This window comes from Oncorhynchus mykiss, chromosome 16 (assembly GCF_057628025.1).
Source record: "Oncorhynchus mykiss isolate SJ-2025 chromosome 16, ASM5762802v1, whole genome shotgun sequence".
Taxonomy (NCBI): domain Eukaryota; kingdom Metazoa; phylum Chordata; class Actinopteri; order Salmoniformes; family Salmonidae; genus Oncorhynchus; species Oncorhynchus mykiss.
Window position 1 is genome coordinate 35,192,030 of NC_143037.1, and position 20,477 is coordinate 35,212,506.

Consider the following 20,477-nt stretch of genomic DNA (forward strand, 5'->3'; position numbering starts at 1 on the left):
ACATTTTATTCTCTTGACATTTCTTCATAATTATTATTTTTTATTTATTCGCGATTTACTTTCGAACGACGAGTCCATGTCATCTTTGGAGTACATGAAAAAGGAATGCTTCGCATCTGGGACTCTGTCCTCGGCTTCTCTGAAAGGAACATTTACCAAAATTCAGAAAAGCAGACGTAAACGAAGAGTCGCACCAAAGACACAGGAAGAGACAGACAGCGGCTGCAATATTTGCAGGTGTGTATGTCAATTGTGTGTATTGTTTTATAAATGTTAATAGCCTACAAACCGAACATCTTAGTTTACTTTTGTAGGCCTATCCTATAAAGTGCTACGTTATTTGAGCCTTTTCGCAGAAAGATAGCCTATTTGATAGAGTAAGTGGACTAATTTATTAGCCTACATTCTTTGAAAGAAAGGTTCTGGATAGAAACAAAAAGGAAATTGATTCCATACAGAACCCTATATGGAGCCCAAAGGTTCTATGTGGAACACATTTTGGTTCAGTGGAGAACCCATGGGGTTCTGATCAAATAACCCTACAAATGTCATATACACTGAGTATACCAAATATTAGCAATGCCTTCCTAGTACTGATTTGCACTGGGTGTCATTTGGGTGGTGGACCATTCTTGATACATATGGGATATTATTGAGTGTGAAAAACCCAGCAGCATTGCAGTTCTTGACACAAACCGCGGTGCCTGGCATCTACTAACGTACCCATTCAAATATATTGTTTTGCCCGTTCACACTCTGAATGACACACATATACAATCCATGTCTTAATTGTGTGAAGGTTAAAAAGGGATTTCTGTCTCCTCCACTTTATCTACACTGATTGAAGTGGATTTAACAAGTGACATCAATAAGGAATCATAGACTGACCAGGTGAAAGCTATGTCATGGAACGAGCATATGTTCTTAATGTTTTGTACACTCAGTGTATGAAGCAAGCAATAGAACCCTTTTTGGTTCTGTCCAGAAACTTTTTTTCTAAGTGTAATCAAACATTTACATCCTACACGTATCTATTAATTCACCAATAAATAGCAACTCAGCCTTGATTCCAAGGTTTTTATATGATAATGGTATACTTTTATAATATTTCATATTGAAAATCCATTTTATAATTTCTATTATTTAATCAGATCCTTATTTCTGTGTGTATGTATATATATATATTGCAGTTTCTCTCTCTCTGTGTGTCTTGGCAGTAACCGCACTGTTCGTCGCATCTTGACTGCTTGTCTGCTCTCGTTTCTGGCTCTGCTCGGCTCAGTCTCCGTCGACCTCAGCTCCAACTTGGACCTGCTGCGCGCCACAGAGGCCGCTGTCACCGAGCTGACTTCATGCAGGACTACTGCTATTCTCCAACTCATAGGGGAACTCCAAAACAGCAGAAGTCTATGCAGAAAGTACAGGAGTAACGAGACACACCAAGAAAAGTGTACAAGTCCACTGACTAGCATTTTACCAGTGATTATTAGACTTTGCACTGATATGGAGGGCCACAGAAACAATCAGGGTCACCCATGCAGCGAGGAGTTGGTGGAATTCTCCCAGAAACTTAGGGAAAATTTGACAGAATTTCTGAACACAACATGGGGAGTTGAGGACAACAATGACATGTCCGTGTTCTCTTTGACCATTGTCAGACTCCTGGACATTTGGGGGGACATGGAACAGGACATTAGTCAGGTCAAGCAGTTTTCAGACTGGAAAGATGTCCTCTCACTGAGATTGATGGTCACATTCCTGGAACTCAACCACCAGTTCAGTGAACTCCCTTCCGTAGGAACCCAAGCTGACTTTCACAAGAAGTGGATCCACGCCCTCAGCCGTCTAGCCTTTGCCCAGCTCTTGTCAGAAATGCTAGAGGACTGCTGGGTGGAGAACGTTCACCTAAAGCTCAACCTGACCAACAGCCTCAAAGTCGACCCATACATCTTTGACTCCACCCCCTGGCAGATCCCAGCGGTTGACACGGTGGGAACAGATGGCATCCTCACAGGCTCTCAGACTGGCATCCAGGCTCTGAGGGATACCCAGGCGTGCCTGCTGGCTGGGGCGTTGCCAGCTCTGAAGCTCCGATCCAGGGCCATGTTCTCAGGGCTCAGCATGCGGATCTCCCTGTTGACATTGGCCTGCCTGATCTATCCGCTGGTGCTGGTGTCCTTCAAGCAGATGACAGAGTGGATCCAGAACTATGCATGCAGCCTGCAGGATAGGACAGAGGACCTAAAGCGCCAGAGACAGCTGGCCGAGGACCTCCTGCACCAGATGCTGCCCAAGACCGTAGCCAAGCAGCTGAGACAGCAGAAGCACGTGGAGGCGGAGAGCTATGAGAAGGTGGGTTTGATTGATCTGAGCAGATTTGGGATTTCAGTTCCATCATGTCGATCAATTCCATTTCTTGCTGCGTCTTCATTTCCATGTCCCATGGTCATCACTATCTGGTTATGCTGGAGAGTTAGGAATTCAAAATGAGCCACAACCCTTCAGTGAATCCCTCTCAACATTATAAAGAACCATTTGGAAGAGAAAAGGGTTATTTGTGTAGAACAAATAACCTCTCAAGAATCCTGTTTTCTTTATAGCACACTCTAACCACAACTTTTAAGTTGAAGAAACTCTTTAAAATGTCTATAACCAACTTAAATATCAGCAAGATTATACACTTTCTCTGTGACACTGGCACAAGGTTTATTTTCATGCCCCCCCCCCCCCCCCCCCCCTCTTCCTCATCACTTTTAGCATTGAAACAAATTAGTGTGAGGACCGTATTGGTGCAATACTTTGGCAAGATCACCAAACCAACGCGCTGAATGATCCCTGCATTTGGTTTCTTTGTTCTTATTGTTGTTGTAATTGCCTATAATTACGGTGTTCCATATTCATTAGGAGATAAAACGGGTTACGCAGGTGTAAATTGCATCCAGCTCATTGAGGTGCTTGAAGCAGCTGGGCCAAAAGCACTCTGCTCAGGGCTATTAGCTACCAAAGGGGACGTGGTCCGTTTTTACACAGGCTTCTTTGAGTTCCAGCAATGGAACATTCTGAAAATGGAACACAATATTGGCACAAGAGTATAATCTGCATACATTTGTGTATCAACATCATGACACGTGAGGAAGGTCATACTGTCTTAGGTCATATAAGCTAAACAGTGAAGGCCATAAGACAGATTCCTGGGGAACCCTCATTGTGCTTAACAAAGACACTATAAGTATACAATATAACTGCAGTACACTTACAAATGACACGCCATTGGTTTGCTCATGTTTACCGTGGATCACTGTCTCTTTTGTAAAATACTGTAGATTGAAATCACAATGGCGTGAACTAATGGCATCATGCAGCTATTATTTTGGAGTGGGGGTTATCGGAAGTCGTAGAATTTAGAATTTTTTTAAACACCTGAAACAGCTTTTTCTTGAAATCTAGAGCCATAATCATAATGCCTAATTCTATGTAAAAAATATGTCTATTTTTTTTTTTACATAAGTTATCTAAGCATACCTCTTTAACAGTTCAATTATCAATTTAATTAATTATGCACATTATGCACAAAATCAAATCAAAGTTTATTTGTCATGTGCGCCGAATACAACAGGTGTAGGTAGACCTGGCAGTGAAATTCTTACTTACAAGCCCTTAACCAACAGTGCAGTTTTTAAGTAAAAAATAGGTAACAATAGATAAGTAAAGAAATATGTATTTTTGTTTTTAAATGTAAAAAAATAACAGTAGCAAGGCTATATACAGGTGGTACCGCTACAGAGTCAATGTGCGGGTGCACCAGTTAGTCGGGCTATTTGAGGTAATATGTCAATGTAGGATTAGTTAAAGTGACTATGCATAGATGATAAACAGAGAGTATTAGCAGCGTAAAAGAGGGGTTAGCGGGGGGCTGGAGGGGTTTGGGCGAGACACAATGTATAGTCCGGTAAGCCATTTGATTAGCTGTTCAGGAGTCTTTGGGGCTTTGGGGTAAAAACTGTTGAGAAGACTTTTGGTCCTAGACTTGACGCTCCGGTACCGCTTGCCATACGGTAGCAGAGACAACAGTCTATGACTGGGGTGGTGTAGAGGTCCTGGATGGCAGGCAGCTTAGCCCCAGTGATGAACTGGGCCTTACGCACTACTCTCTGTAGTGCCTTGCGGTCAGAGGCTGAGCAGTTGCCATACCAGGCAGTGATGCAACCAGTCAGGATGCTCTCGATGTTGCAGCTGTAGAACCTTTTGAGGATTTGAGGACATATGCCAAATCTTTTTCATTTCCTGAGGGGGAATAAGCTTTGTTGTGCTATCTTCACGACTGTCTTGGTGTGTTTGGACCATTCTAGTTTGTTGGTGATGTGGACACCGAGGAACTTGAAGCTCTCAATCTGCTCCATTACAGCCCCGTCGATGATAGTCCACAATTATCTCCTTTGTCTTGAATACGTTGAGGGATATGTTGTTATTCTGGCACCACCCGGCCAGGTCTCTGACCTCCGCCCTACATTGATTCCTTAAGAACTTTTATACCTTATGAGATTAGTACAACTGCCGCCCTGGTATATAGTATCCTAACAAAATAATTAAAGCAATTTCAGTCATTTCTAAAGTATAACATCCTTGCTAGCAAGCATGCCAGCTAAGATACACTACATGACCAAAATTATGTCGAACCAAAATCTCGTCGAACATGTCATTCCAAAATCATGGGCATTAAAATGGAGTTGGTCCCACCTTTGCTCCACTCTTCTGGGAAGGCCTTCCACTAGATGTTGGAACATTGCTGCAGAGACTTGCTTCCATTCAGCCACAAGAGCATTCGTGAGGTCGGGCACTGGATGTTGGGCGATTAGGCCTGGCTCGCACTCTGCATTCCAATTAATCTCAAAGGTGTTCGATGGGGTTGAGGCCAGGGCTCTGTGCAGGAGAGTCAAGTACTTTCACACCAATCTCAACAAACCATTTCGGCATGGACCTCCCTTTGTGCACGGGGCATTGTCATTCTGAAACAGGAAAGGGCCTTCCCCAAACTGTTGCCACAAAGTTGGAAGCACAGAATCGTCTAGAATGTTATTGTATGCTGTAGCATTAATATTTCCCTTCACTGGAACTAAGCAGCCTAGCCCGAACCATGAAAAACATCCCCAGACCATTATTCCTCTTCCACCAAGCTTTACAATTGGCACTATGCATTTGGGCAGGTAAAGTTCACCTGGCATCTGCCAAACCCAGAATCATCCGTCAGACTGCCAGATGGCAAAGCGTGATTCATCACACCAGAAAACCTATTTCCACTGCTCCAGAGTCCAATGGTGGCGAGCTTCACACCACTCCAGCCGACGCTTGGCATTGCACATGGTGATCTTAGGCTTGTGTGCGGCTGCTCAGCCATGGAAACCCATTTCATGTAGCTCCCGACGAACAGTCCTTGTGCTGACATTGCTTCCAGAGGCAGTTTGGAACTCAGTAGTGAGTGTTGCAACCGGGGATAAACAATTTTTATGCACTTCAGCACACGGAAGCCCCGTTCTGTGAACTTCGTGGCTGAGCCATTGTTGATTCTAGACGTTTCCACTTCACAATAACAGCACTTACAGTTGACCGGGGCAACTCCAGCAGGGCAGAAATTTGATGAACTGACTTCTTGGAAAGGTGACATCCTATGACGGTGCCACGTTGAAAGTCACTGAGCTCTTCAGTAAGGTAATTATTCTGCCAATGTGTGTCTATGGAGATTGCATGGCTGTATGCTCAATTTCATACAGCTGTCAGCAACGGGTGTGGCTGAAATTGCCGAAACCACTCATTTGAATGGGTGTCCACATACTTTTGTATATATAGTGTAGTTAGACAAGCTGGTCTAACTTGATTGATAGCCTGAAATGGCTTGGAAGGTAGTTACTTCATAAAATTGCTAGGTGGCTAGTATTACAGAGAAACAACAAAAGATTTTCATTTGATTTATTCATCAAGAAGGAATCAACAGTCAACATACATAGCTTGATCAAATTCATTTACAAGCACACGTCCTGTGAGTCCTGCCCATCTTACTAGGGAGAATAGGGGGGGTACTCTTTGCCTGGTCCAGTTAGTGTTCCCCCTCCGCACCTGACACAACTTTTTATAAATAATTATGACTTGTTTAGTAATTAATTTAACATCTGAAAAGTTATTAACAAGACAAATCTGAGGAGGCATTTGCACATGATCCTCCTATGGGCATAAATAAGAGAGAAATTACTAAAATTACAATGTACTGACTAGCAATTGCAATTTAACATATAATGAGGCCAAGAGAGACATCTTAAAAATGTTTTTCTGTACAGGTGACTATTTTCTTTTCTGATATCGTTGGTTTCACCACTATCTCGGCCTCCTGCACCCCTCTGCAAGTCGTGGAGATGCTGAACAACCTGTACATGTGCTTCGACACTCGCATCGACTCCTATGATGTCTACAAGGTAAGACTGAATTGGGGTAGCCTACATGGAGATTGGATTGGACCAAAATCTTTATTGCCTAATACTTACTAAAACTAAATACTTTGTACTACCCATACTACATACTATTTTTAACAAAAACGGAACAAATATCAACATACTAAGCTCATCCATACTGAGAAGGCATCATCTAATTGGCAATGGTGTTGTTCCCCCCCCATTCCTTAATTTTGATACAGCCCATACCCTTATCTGATTACTAGCTGTGGGTCTGATAAGACCACTCAATAGTGTGCAGCGAATTCATACTAGACAAAAAGCCAAAGTAAGTTGTCGTGGAAAATTGCAAGATTATGTTATAATGCTTGTATTGCATTATAATGGTTGTTTTATTCGACAGAATAGAGTATTCTGTTAACTATTGTGTGTGTGTTCCACTGAGGAAGACCCTCTATGAGAGAACTGACAGAGGAGATTTACGATGTCTTTGGGTGATAAAACCTAAAGAGCATTCCAGATAACATGAGGTAATGTTTTTGTGCTATGAAGTACCAGGAACGAGATTAGAACCTTGTCTTAGGGACCAAACTGAACGATAATTTATAGTGAATGCTATCTGGCTATGGGATACTCCTCTCTCTCAAGTAAAAGTCTTTGTTTGTGAACTGTTCCTAAGATCTTTGGTTCGTCATGTAGGTTGAGAGGGGTGTATCTTGGCTATAAAAGATCTTTGTAATTTTCTGTTGTCACTTTCAATGGTTCATTAGAGATAGCGCATCATTGAAAGTCAAATGCTATTGCAAAGCTCTTATTATTAAAAATGTAGTTTAAGTATAACTCTGACTGGTGTGTGAAATTTGTTTCTCCTCATTTGGTAAATACAGAAATAAGCCACCACAAAGTGTGATATCCTGGCATTTAAAGCTGTAAAACGTTCTATTTTTGCATACTCAAAGCGCCTACTATTTAAAACACAATTATGTGTAATCGGATACGGCCTATGTCCCAATCTACATACTAGCATGTTATTTAGTATGCATGGCCAATAAGTCACTTCATACTAAATAGTGGTGAGTATTGCGATGTTTCCGACCTATCTGAAATTCACTTATCATGAGTGGACCCATTTTATTTGGTCCCCCAGGTGGAGACGATAGGTGATGCCTACATGGTGGTGAGTGGGCTGCCTGAAAGGAATGGGGACAAGCACGCTGATGAGATCGCCAAGATGTCGCTGGACCTGGTGGCAGCAGTTCGACAGGTGGCAATCCCCCACATGCCCAACAAGAGACTGCAGCTTCGCGCAGGCATACACACAGGTGAGAGGTCACACACATTACGCATGCACACACACACCACACACCCACACTCACCTTTCTTACCCATGTTCAAATCACATAATAGTTTTAGGTGCTGGAAAAGTACCTGATAAACTCACCTAACAGGCTGATGCTTTGAGTTTTCAGACATGGGTACGCAAGCAATATTTCATTCAATTCAAACATTTTCATTTCCTGAGAGGGAACTTTATGTGTGGTAATATACACTGAGTGTACAAAACATTAGGAACATCTGCTCTTTCCATGACATAGCCTCTGACCAGGTGAATCCAGGTGAAAGTTATGAACCCTTATTGATGTTAAATCCACTTGAATCAGTGTAAATGAAGGGGAGGAGACAGGTTAATTAAAGAAGGATTTTTAAGTCTTGAGACAATTGAGACATGGATTGTTTATGTGTGCCATTCAGCGGGTGAATGGGCAAGACAAAATATTTAAGTGCCTTTGAACGGGGTATGGTAGTAGGTGCCAGGCTCACTGGGTTGAGTGTGTCAAGAACTACAATGCTGTTGGGTTTTTCACGCTCAACTGTTTCCTGTGTGTATCAAGAATGGTCCACCACCCAAAGGACATCCAGCCAACTTGACACAACTGTGGGAAGCACTGGAGTCAACATGGGCCAGCATCCCTGTGGAACACTTTCAACACCTTGTGGATTCCATCGTCCGAACAATTGAGGCTGTTCTGAGGGCTAAAGGGGGTGCAACTCAATTTTAGGAAAGTGTTCCTAATGCTTTGTACACTCAGTGTATATACTATATATTGCATACTTATTGCTGTGGTAGGTTTGATTTCAGTCTATAACCTGATTATCTATCTATAACCTAGGGTTATTACCAAAGTAAATATCAGTGAGTATATTATGGTGTAGCAGGCTTGTCTTTCTCTTCATTTGCTCTCCTTGCCCCAGGTCCATGTGTGGCAGGTATTGTCGGCTACAAGATGCCCAGGTACTGCCTGTTTGGAGATACTGTCAACACAGCCTCTAGAATGGAGTCCACCAGCCTGCGTAGGTGTACGGCATGCGTGCACACACACACACACTCTCCTCTCTTTTCGTACAAGCATTCCACTTTTCTCTGTGTGTGTGTGTGTGTGTGTCAGCTCAGAGGATCCACGCCAGCTCAGCCGTATACCTGGCTCTGATGAAGGACGGTGCCTACGAGCTCCAGCTGAGAGGAGAGATCGAGGTGAAGGTAAGGCTCTTCTATTGACACTGGGGAATATAGCATACCCCTGAAGTTCTCTAAGAGGGAAATATACTTCCATTTTTAGTCCTGGAATAGGCTTCATCTTCATCTGTCCAAACACTACGCCATGCCCACGGTTTCTTCTCCGGAATGAGTCTGGATCTGAGCACTTCACAGAGTATGAATACATTTGGTCCAGAAACCGACGGGTTAGGCCAGAGCCAGAACACACATGGGTAAAGCATTAGTTTGAAAAATCGTCATTGGCATTGATTGGTTAGAGACGATCCAATTGCTGAAGACTTTTTGTGCAATACCCCTCCACAAAAGACGATGATGGCAGTTTCGGACTAAGGTATGTAGCAAACGGCAGAGCAGTGGAAGAATTTAGTATGAGTCGTCAGTAGGGCTTTTACGGTGATCGTATTACCACACCAGCGGTCACGAGTCATGATGGCAGTCAAATTCATTTAGTCACGGTAATTAGGCTTCTCCAAGCTCTTATGCTGCTGATGGTCATTAGTAGTCTACCAAACTTGCTAACTGCCTGACACTCAGCATTCTATTGTCCCTCTAATCACTCTGACATCAATGCAAATGTAATCAAAAATCGAATCAAACACTTCATGAGAGCATGAGCTCATGTTGCGCAACATTTCTACATGCTATGCAATTGCGTGAGAACAGAGTGATGGCCTCTATGAAAAAGAGGAGAGTCCCATCAACTTTCTATAGACTAGCCCTACTATATCCTATTTATTTCTCATCTTTCCTAATATTAAGCACATTGCTTCTCTTTACAACAGGAGTATAGGCTACCTGGCTAGCATGAAAATGAACCCACTGGAAAATTGTTCTTCATTCGCTATTTAAGTGCAAGTATTTTTTTCCGCTGCCCCTGTTTCGAGACAGGTGCATAATGATGGTCCATTCTAAATCAAAAGCAAATTTCACACATATATTATTTAGTATATATTAAGACACGATTAAATCAAGAATACTGTAATGAGTGACAATATTAGCCTATCACTTGTGAATGATATACAATACCAGTCAAATGTTTGGACACACCTATTCAATGGTTTTTCTTTATTTGTACTATTTTCTACGTTGTAGAATAATAGTGAAAACATCAAAACTATGAAATAACACATATGGAATCATGTAGTAACCAAAGTAACCAAGTGTTAAACAGATTCTTCAAAGTAGCCACCCTTTGCCTTGATGACAGCTTTGCACATTCTTGGCATTCTCTCAACCAGATTCAAGAGGTAATCACCTGGAATGCATTTCAATTAACAGGTGCTCCTTGTTAAAAGTTAATATGTGGAATACATTTTTATTTGTTTATCAATTTTTTGGTAACTACATGATTCCATATGTGTTATTTTATCGTTTTGATATTAATATTATATTCATATTTAACCTCTTTTTTGGGGGGTAGGCACAAAACTACCTTCATACATCCATTTGTTTTTTTTAAACCGGTACTGGTTACCTTCAGATGAGTCCCATGACACTTGTGGGAGTGTTGAAGTCTCTGTCCTATAAAGTGCATTCAGAAAGTATTCAGACCCCTTGACTTTAAATTATTATTTTTTTAACATGACATCTTATTCTAAAATTGATTAAATTGGTTTTTCCTCTCATCCACCTACACACAATACCCCATAATGACGAAGCAAAAACTGTTTTTTAGACGTTTTCGCAAATGTATTAAATATAAAAATCTGAAATCAAATTTACATAAGTATTCAGATCCTTTATTCAGTACTTTGTTGAAGCACCTTTGGCAGCAATTATAGCCTCGAGTCTTCTTGGTTATGACACTACAAGCTTGGCACACTTTTATTTGGGTAATTTCTCCCATTGTTCTCTACAGAACCGCTCAAGCTCTGTCAGGTTGTATGGGCAGTGTCGCTGCACAGCTATTTTCAGGTCCAGAGATGTTCAAGTCCGGGCTCTGGCTGGGCCACTCAAGGACATTCAGAGACTTGTACGGAAGCCACTCTTGCGTTGTCTTGGTTGTGTGCTTAGGGTCGTTGTCCTGTTGGAAGGTGAACCTTCGCCCCAGTCTGAGGTCATGAGTGCTCTTGTCACGATTTCCGCCGAAGTCGGTCTCCTCCTTGTTCGGGCGGTGTTCGGCGGTCGACGTCACCGACCTTCTAGCCATCACTGATCTATTTCCACCCTCCCACACTCCCTCTCCGATACCCATGGAGCTGGGAGGGAAGGTGCGCAGGGAGACCGGAGGGGGTTCACATTCGTGTACCATCTGTGGCCGCAGAGGTCACACTGCTGTTCGGTGCCGGGTTGGTTCCTCTGGGAAGTGAAAGAGCAGGCAGGGCGCTCTGGCGCCACCCCAGGTGAGCCGGCACCACTCTCACCCAGAGTCCTCTGTTGTTCATATGTTTGTGTCTGTCACGTTCCCTGAGTTTTCCACGCATTCCCAGCATAAGGCACTCATCGATTCAGGCGCGGCTGGGAATTTTATTGATAGCGCTTTAGCCTATAGTTTAGGGATCCCCATCGTTCCCGTGGATGTGCCCTTCCCCGTTCACGCCTTAGATAGTCAACCATTAAGGTCAGGGTTGATTAGGGAGGTCACCGCACCTTTGGGCATGGTGACGCAGGGGAGTCATACAGAGAGAATTAGTCTCTTCCTCATTGACTCCTGCGTTTCCCGTGGTGCTGGGCCTATCCTGGTTAGCTTGTCATTACCCCACTGTTTCTTGGTCACAGAGGGCTCTCACGGTGTGGTCGCGAGAGTACTCAGGTAGGTGTATAGGGGTTTCCGTTGGTGCCGATTTGGCCGATATGCCGATTTGGCTCTCGCCTTCTCCAAAAAGAAGGCGACTCATTTACCACATCATCGACGGGGCGATAGACCTCCTGGTAGACGCTGCACTTCCCAGGAGTCATGTGTATCCCCTCTCACAGGCAGAGACGGAGGCTATGGAAACATATGTCTCCGAATCCCTGCGTCAGGGCTACATTCGGTCCTCCACTTCACCCGCCTCCTCGAGTTTATTTTTTGTGAAGAAGAAGGAGGGGGCTCTGCGTCCGTGTATTGACTATCGGGGTCTCAGCTTATATGTGGCATCCCGTTAAGCAGAACCAGTCATAACATTTTCATCTGACTGTCAAACAAATCACTTCGAAGGCTCCGTAGGCTACCTGCACACATTCATCCACTAAAATAATTCCAGCGTCCAACAGCGCACCAGCCATTTGATGAATGGAAAAATACAAATGCTAGAAAAACACCAGAAATTGTAATGAGGTTTGGCGATTGAGACACTTGTAACCTGGCTTGAGTATAGGTTGATGTTTCCACTGCTGTCCTCGGGCAGAGACGAGCCCACACGTCCATTAGCTAACTTTTTATGCAGCCGGCATGCGTAATGATAAATTCCAGTGTAGAAGCCTTCGGATTCATTGAAATCTTTGGTCTTATTATTGCTATTGGCTCATCTTTAATCGGTACGGTGTACCGTCATTATTTATTTTGACAGTATTCCATCCCGGACAGTACCGGCTTACTTTCACCACTGCACCTTAGCTAATCAAAAGGGACGTGGAATGACTCCAATGCTACATGAAAGGGCTAACCTAACCTATGACCTGACCCATCACCTTATGTATTACTTCCCCCCCAGCTGCAAGAAGTGACATCCTATAAGGAAACTGCTGAGAATGCCTTATTGCAGTAGTTCTTTATCCTCACCTGGGGACCCCAAAGGGTGCACATTTTGGCTTTCGCCCTAGCACTACACAGCTGATTCAAATAATCAACTAAACATCGAACGTGCACCCCTTCGGGTCCCCATGACCGAGTTAGGGAAATGCTGCTCTAGCACTACCTTATTCTACTAATCAAATGTTTGATGATGAGTTGATTAGTGAAATCATGTGTGTAGTGTTAGGGCAAAAACAAAGATGTGTGTCCCCAGGACAGGGATTAAGAAACACTGGCCTTATTGTATAGAGAGAAAGGTTGTGTTTAGACAGCCATAAAGATGGCTTCCTCCATGCACTTTCCACAAATTCCTTGTTTACAAAGTTTCCATATTGTACATTGCCCAACATAATACTTTTTTGTATCTGTATTCGACTTAAACATTTTGTTGTGTTACAGCCTGAATTCAAAATAGATTACATTTATATTTTTTCTCACCCATCTACACACAATACCCCATAATGACAAAGTGAAAACATGTTTTTAGACATTTTAGCAAATTTATTGAAAATACAGAAATATCTCATTTACATAAGTATTCACACCACATGTTAGAATCCCCTTTGGCAGCGGTTACAGCTGTGAGTCTTTTTGGCTGAGTCTCTAAGAGCTTAACACACATAGATATTATTGTGAATTTGTCTCCCAGTGTAAGTTGGAAGCAGACTGAACCAGGTTTTCCTCTAGGATTTTGCTTGTGCTTAGCTCGATTCTGTTTCTTTTTAGCCTAAAAAAATGTTCTAGTCCTTGCCGATGACCACCATACCCATAACATGATGCAGCCACCAGCATTTCTTGAAAATATTAAGATTGGTACTCAGTGATGTGTTGGATTTGCTGCATCAGGACATAAAGTTAATTTCTTTGCCACGTTTTTGCAGTTTTACTTTAGTGCCTTATTGCAAACAATATGCATATTCTGTACATGTCAAGGTGTGTATGAAGGCGAAGTCAAGTGCAGGAGAGCAGAGTATGATAAATAAAGTGCACTTTATTTAGTTCCAAACCGGGAGCACAACAAAACAAACTTGCTCAAAAAAACGTAACAAATAAAGTAAAGCTCTAAAGAACATCGCTTGACATGAAAACAATTACACACAAAACATGATGGAAAACAGAGGGTTAAATACAATTAGATTGATTGGGGAAATGAAAACCAGGTGTGTATGAAAACAAGACAAGACAAATGGATATATGAAAAATGGAGCGGCGATGGCTAGAAAGCCGGTGACATCGATCGCCGAACGCCGCCCGAACAGGAAGAGGAGCCGACTTCGGCGGAGGTTGTGACAGTACAGGCTTCCTTATTTTCACTTTGTCATTTAGGTTAGTATTTTGGAGTAACTACAATGTTGTTGATCCATTTTCAGCTTTGTCCTGTCACAGCCAATAAACTCTGTAACTGTTTTAAAGTCACAATTGGCCTCATGTTGAAATCTTTGAGCGGTTTCCTTCCTCTCCGGCAACTGAGATAGGAAGGACACCTATATCTTTGTAGTGACTGGGTGAAATGATACACCATCCAAAGTGTAATTAATAACTTCTCCATGCTCAAAGGGATTTTTATTTTATTTTGACCCATCTACCAATAGGTGCCCTTCTTTGTGAGGCATAGGAAAACCTCCCTGGTCTTTATGATTGAAATTCACTGCTTGACTTACAGAGTCCATGCAACTTATTATGTGACTTGTTCAGCATATTCTTACCCCTGAACAAATTAAAACTTGCCATAACAAAGGGGTTGAATACTTATTGACTCAAGACATTTCAGACATTATGGGGTATTGTGTGTAGGCCAGTGACACACAATTTCTATTTAATCAATTTTTAATTCAGGCCATAATACAACAAAATGTGGAAAAAGTCAAGGGGTGTGAATACTTTCTGAAGGCACTGCACTTGATCCCAATTCTAGCTCCCAAGACGACAGCAATTTGAAAAACCGAGAAAGTAGATTGTGCTGATTTATTGTTCCATAGTTTATTGTTCCTGTAGTTTAAAAACTATTTGGATACTGCTAAAACAATGACTTCATATCTAGACTCTGACATATTTATGCACGCTCGATAAGATGTCTCAATACGAATGGCTGCTCTTATCAGTGGGTGCACATGCCCCCCACCCGTGCCGAGTCGTCGGCCGGGTGAAGCCCAAAGCGATTTTCCACAGACGGAATGGACCAGGCCCCACCGGACGCCCGGTCGGCATGGAAGCGAGTGCATCCACAAACACCAGGACCAGCATACATGCATCTACAACATAAAAAACTATTGATTCATTAGGTTATGAACTGATATATTTAGGTTATGTTCTATGGATTACATGTTCTGATAGTGTCCCAGTGAACATCTAGGCAATTGTCCTTTACCAATAGCAACATCCCTCCGTTTGTTGTCTTAAGCATTTTTAGATCCCACATCAGTAACCATTGAGGAAATACACAGCATTGAGCTGTAAATAATGTAGAAATGCTATATTATTCAGGCTAAACTCTGATATAAGCTGTTGGAATGGTATAATATTTCCGTCCCTTACAAACTGCCCCACCTGACTGATGTTTTGGCGTTGCCAGGTAATATTAGCCAGTGTCTTTCCACCTGTGGCAAACAAGGAGTTGTTCCATATTGGACATGAAGGGAAGGAAGCTCCATTGATAGATAACCTTTTACGATGTATCCTTGCCAATTCACAATAGCACTCCAGTAGTGGATGATCTATCTCAATCTGGTCTCAGAGTATTTCGTATTGTTCTTTATGTAAATCCAAGACACTCCTTTTAGTATGATATGTTACGTTTTGTATGGTATGTACACATTTGAGATGTCTATCACCCATTTCATATGATACAATTTAAAAAAGAAACGTCCTTTCACTGTCAACTGCATTTATTTTCAGCAAACTTAACATGTGTAATTATTTGTATGAACATAACAAGATTCAACAACTGAGACATAAACTGAACAAGTTCCACAGACATGTGACTAACAGAAATGGAATAATGTGTCCCTGAACAAAGGGGGGGTCAAAATCAAAAGTAACAGTCTGGTGTGGCTACCAGCTGCATTAAGTACTGCAGTGCATCTCCTCCTCATGGACTGCACCAGATTTGCCAGTTCTTGCTGTGAGGTGGTTCCCCACTCTTCCACCAAGGCACCTGCAAGTTCCCGGAAATTTCTGAGGGGAATGGCCCTAGCCCTCACCCTCCGATCCAACAGGTCCCAGACGTGCTCAATGGGATTGAGATCCGGGCTCTTTGCTGGCTATGGCAGAACACTGACATTCCTGTCTTGTAGGAAATCAGGCACAGAACGAGCAGTATGGCTGGTGGCATTGTCATACTGGAGGGTCATGTCAGGATGAGCCTGCAGGAAGGGTACCACATGAGGGAGGAGGATGTCTTCCCTGTAAACGCACAGTGTTGAGATTGCCTGCAATGACAACAAGCTGAGTCCGATGATGCTGTGACACACCACCCCAGACCATGACGGACCCTGCACCTTCAAATCGATCCCGCTCCAGAGTACAGGCCTCCATGTAATGCTCATTCCTTCGACGATAAACGCGAATCCGACCATCACCCCCGATGAGACAAAACCGAGACTAGTCAGTGAAGAGCAATTTTGCCAGTTCTGTCTGGTCCAGCGACGGTGGGTTTGTGCCCATAGGCGACGTTGTTGCCTGTTATTTCTGGTGAGGACCGGCCTTACAACAGGCCTACAAGCCCTCAATCCAGCCTCTCTCAACCTATTGGAGACAGTCTGAGCACTGATGGACAGATTGTGCGTTCCTGGTGTAACTCGGGCAGTTGTTGTTGCCATCCTGTACCTGTCCCGCAGGTGTGATGTTCGGAAGTACCGATCCTGTGAAGGTGTTGTTACACGTGGTCTGCCACTGTGAGGACGATCGGCTGTTCGTCCTGTCTCCCTGTAGCGCTGTCTTAGGCGTCTCACAGTACGGACATTGCAATTTATTACCCTGGCCACATGTGCAGTCCTCATGCCTCCTTGCAGCATGCCTAAAGCACATCCACGAAGATGAGCAGGGACCCTGGGCATCTTTCTTTTGGTGTTTTTCAGAGTAAGTAGAACGGCCTCTTTAGTGTCCTAAGTTTTCCTAACTGTGACCTTAATTGCCTACCGTCTGTAAACTGTTAGTGTCTTAACGACCGTTCCACAGGTGCATGTTCATTAATTGTTTATGGTTCATTGAACAAGCATGGGAAACAGTGTTTAAACCCTTTACAATGAAGATCTGTGAAGTTATTTGGATTTTTATGAATTATCTTTGAAAGACAGGGTCCTGAAAAAGGGACCTTTCTTTTTTTGTTCATTATATGTTATGTATTTGCAAGACGTACAATATGTTACAAATTCTAGCTAATCCATTTTAGAATAAGGCTGCAATGTAACAGAATGTGGAATAGGGAAGGGGTCTGAATACCTTCCGAATGCACTGTACATACTATATACATTTTACGGACGCAGTATATTTTAAATTAGTTACCTTTTTTTATTTGTTTTTATTTAATTTTACTCCATCGCCCTCCAGCTCCCCTCAACCCCTCCCATCTATCTCTGAAAACCATCCAGTTTTGATTTCTAATTGCTATATATTTTTCAACTGTACTGTAATGGTTAAGAAAAGTTCAGAAAGTTTGTATTTTCATAGTTTCTACAGATTGTAAATTAAAGATAAACATGTTTATTAGGAGTATTATTATATTATTGATCGATTGACAATGGCTTTTCAAGTCACCCAGCAGTGCTATTTGCAGACTTAGCTCCAGGTAAATGTTGCAATTCTTCAGCCATTCCTGAACCTGCAACCAATACAAAGCTACAGTACCAAAACAAGTGATCTAATGCTTCTAATAATGTCAGCCTTCCGAATTCATATTCATTATATAAATAGTCCCATTTAATTTAGTTTGGCTTGCTGTTCCAAATAAAGTGGAATATGTTTTGCCCGTATAATTTTAAAAAAATGTTGTAAGCATAAGTAAATATGATATGTATGATAACTATGATAATATTATTGTCATAGTTATAATACTTTTCGTAGTTTGATGGTAATTAAGAGAGTTTATAAAAAATAATCTAGATCTTCTATGAGGCTGTGCAGGGATCCAAATTGCGGATTTAAAAGAAAACATGAGTCATCAGCATACAATGACACCTTTTCGATGGCCATAATAAATATATATGCCGATAGTGAACAACCTTGTTTCACTCCTCTTGACAGTTTAATAAGATATGATTTTGAAGTTATGACCACTCAGATTGATACATACCACTTACACTGAGTGTACAAACATTAGGAACAGCTGCTCCTTCCATGACAGACTGACCAGGTGAATCCAGGTGAAAAATATGATCCCTTGTTGATGTCACCTGTTAAATCCACTTCAATCATTGTATGCCTTGAGAAAATTGAGACATGGTTTGTGTATGTGTGCAATTCAGAGGGTGAATGGGCAAGACAAAATATTAAAGTGCCTTTGAACAGGGTATGGTAGTAGGTAGTAGGTGCCAAGCGCACCAGTTTGAGTGTGTCAAGAACTGTGATCCAGGCTGTTTCACATCCGGCCGTGATTGGGAGTCCCATAGGGCGGCGCACAATTGGCCCAGCGTCGTCCGGGTTTAGCTGGGATAGGCCGTCATTGTAAATAAGAATTTGTTCTTAACTGACTTGCCTAGTTATATAAAGGTTAAATCTAAAACTAAAAACGCTTCTGGGTTTCTCACGCTCAACAATTTCCTGTGTGTATCAAGTATAGTCCACCACCCAAAGGACATCCAGCCAACTTGACACAACTGTGGGAAGCATTGGAGTCAACATGGGCAAACATCCCTGTGGAATGCTTTCAACACCTTGTAGAATCCATGCTCCGACGAATTGAGGCTCTGAGAACAAAAGGGGGTGCAACTCAATACTAGGAAGGTGTTCCTAATGTTTTGTACACTCAGTGTATATCCTCCTTTTCTCAAACTCATTCCACGGCAGGCTGAGGGTTTTGCCCCTCCCTTGTCCTTGATTGATGAATTAAGGTCACTGATTAGTAAGGACCTCCCCTCACCTGGTTGTCTAGGTCTTAATTGAAAGGGAAAAAACAAAAACCAGCAGACATTAGGCCCTCCCTGGAATAAGTTTGACACCCCTGCTCTAATGGGTCAATGAGTCACACTGAGGGCTTTGAGTCACTTTTAACTTGTTAGTTAATTAGAGTCTGGATCGACTCCACATAATTAAACACTTCACCAGCACTCAATGAAAATGATTCTATTTACAGTTCATTACACACCACTTCTCTCTTCTATGTTGGTGTGATGACAGTTGACTTCCTCATTATCCTGATATCCTGTCGGATTGTAAATGAGTTGTTCAACAGTCATTATCTGAGCTACTCCACTTTTCTGGAGGGATATTAAAGGCTATGAATAGCCAAAAGTTGTGCTTAAAGCTGATTTCAAGATTCAGTATACATTACTGCGCAATCTTAAAATAAAGCGAGCATACTAAATCATCTAAAGTATTATATCCACCTCTCTCCCAGGGTAAAGGGAAAATGAACACATATTGGCTGATCGGACACAAGAACTACAGTGTTCAGAACGACAGTCTTGTGTGCCACTGGAACCCCAATCTAGCCAGAAAAAAGAAGACATTGGTGGGGAGCGACATTTCTATGGCGAACGTGAGTGCATTACACCCTAGGCAAACTGCATTTGTACATTAATGTATTACACCTGTTGATTATCAGCCCAAAATTGGAACTAGCTCTCTCAACTTTTTCCTCCCCTATCTTTCTTTCTTTCTCCTCCCCTCTCTCTCTCTGCCACTCTCCCTTCCTCCCACTTCCATCTCTCCTTCCTCCCTTCCTACCTTCCATCCTTCTACCCCTTCCTTCTCTTGTACTCAGTCCTGTGTGACAGTGCAGAGCATCAGTGAGAATGCTACCACTCCCGTGCCTCAGGGCTCCAAGGCCCAGCAGGGGGCCCTGTGTGTGTCCGTGTCAGCCCAGGTGGAGCCCTGTGCCAGCAGCTTCGGCACCCTGGGATCCATGATCGGGGGCCTCCAGGGACTAGAGAGCCCCAGGGAGGGGAAAGCCTGTGGGGGGACGGGAGGAGACAAACCGGATCTGCTGCCTGGATCTGGAACCATCCCTCATATGTGATGGAGGGCTGGGATGGTAGGATGGACTGGGACAAGAAACTTCTCTAAAACTATATTGCTATGGTTTTTTCCTCTGGCTGTTTGAGTGGAGATTCAGTTGATTTTAATGATGATGTAAATACAGTATATTTAGGGATGTGTGAAAGAACCGCAATGAATAAAAGAAAGACTGTTACTCTGATATCTGGTGTGGGTGTGTGTGCGGGTGTGTGTGTGTGTGTTTTTATATACAGAGTAAACGTTTTTGTATCAACCTTGGACAGATTGTGTTGTCATTGTCCATCTTTTTATTAAGATCAAACCGTCTGTGGATGAATAAAAGCTCCTTTAAAATGAGCAGCGAATTCTTTTTAATGTTCAGTCTTCAAAGGCACAACCGCCATAGCCGAATTAGTTGAAGTGGGTGCAATTATATGCAGATCTGTGGGCGGGGTCATTCTGGTTAGACAGGCCCTGATTGGTGCAGCGTTCCAAAGGGTAAAAAACCCCGGACATCAAATGAAGATATAGGGCATTTTCCTTTGCTCAAGCGTTGCTGACGCCTGCCAGATCTTACAATGCCTGGATAGGTATTTTACATATCAGCTAACCA

The 20,477-nt window shown here is 42.6% G+C and overlaps 1 protein-coding gene across 1 annotated transcript; it reads left to right on the forward strand.

The window, feature by feature from the left end:
* LOC110491840 (uncharacterized) lies at positions 1-20,218 on the forward strand. The gene is made up of 9 exons (XM_036946737.2): positions 1-239; positions 480-486; positions 1,191-2,352; positions 6,330-6,464; positions 7,588-7,762; positions 8,694-8,792; positions 8,888-8,979; positions 19,266-19,406; positions 19,632-20,218. The coding sequence occupies exons 1-9, from the start codon at positions 77-79 to the stop codon at positions 19,884-19,886; spliced, it is 2,229 nt and encodes a 742-aa protein (XP_036802632.2). The 5' UTR covers positions 1-76; the 3' UTR covers positions 19,887-20,218.
* Positions 20,219-20,477: the final 259 nt, after the last annotated feature.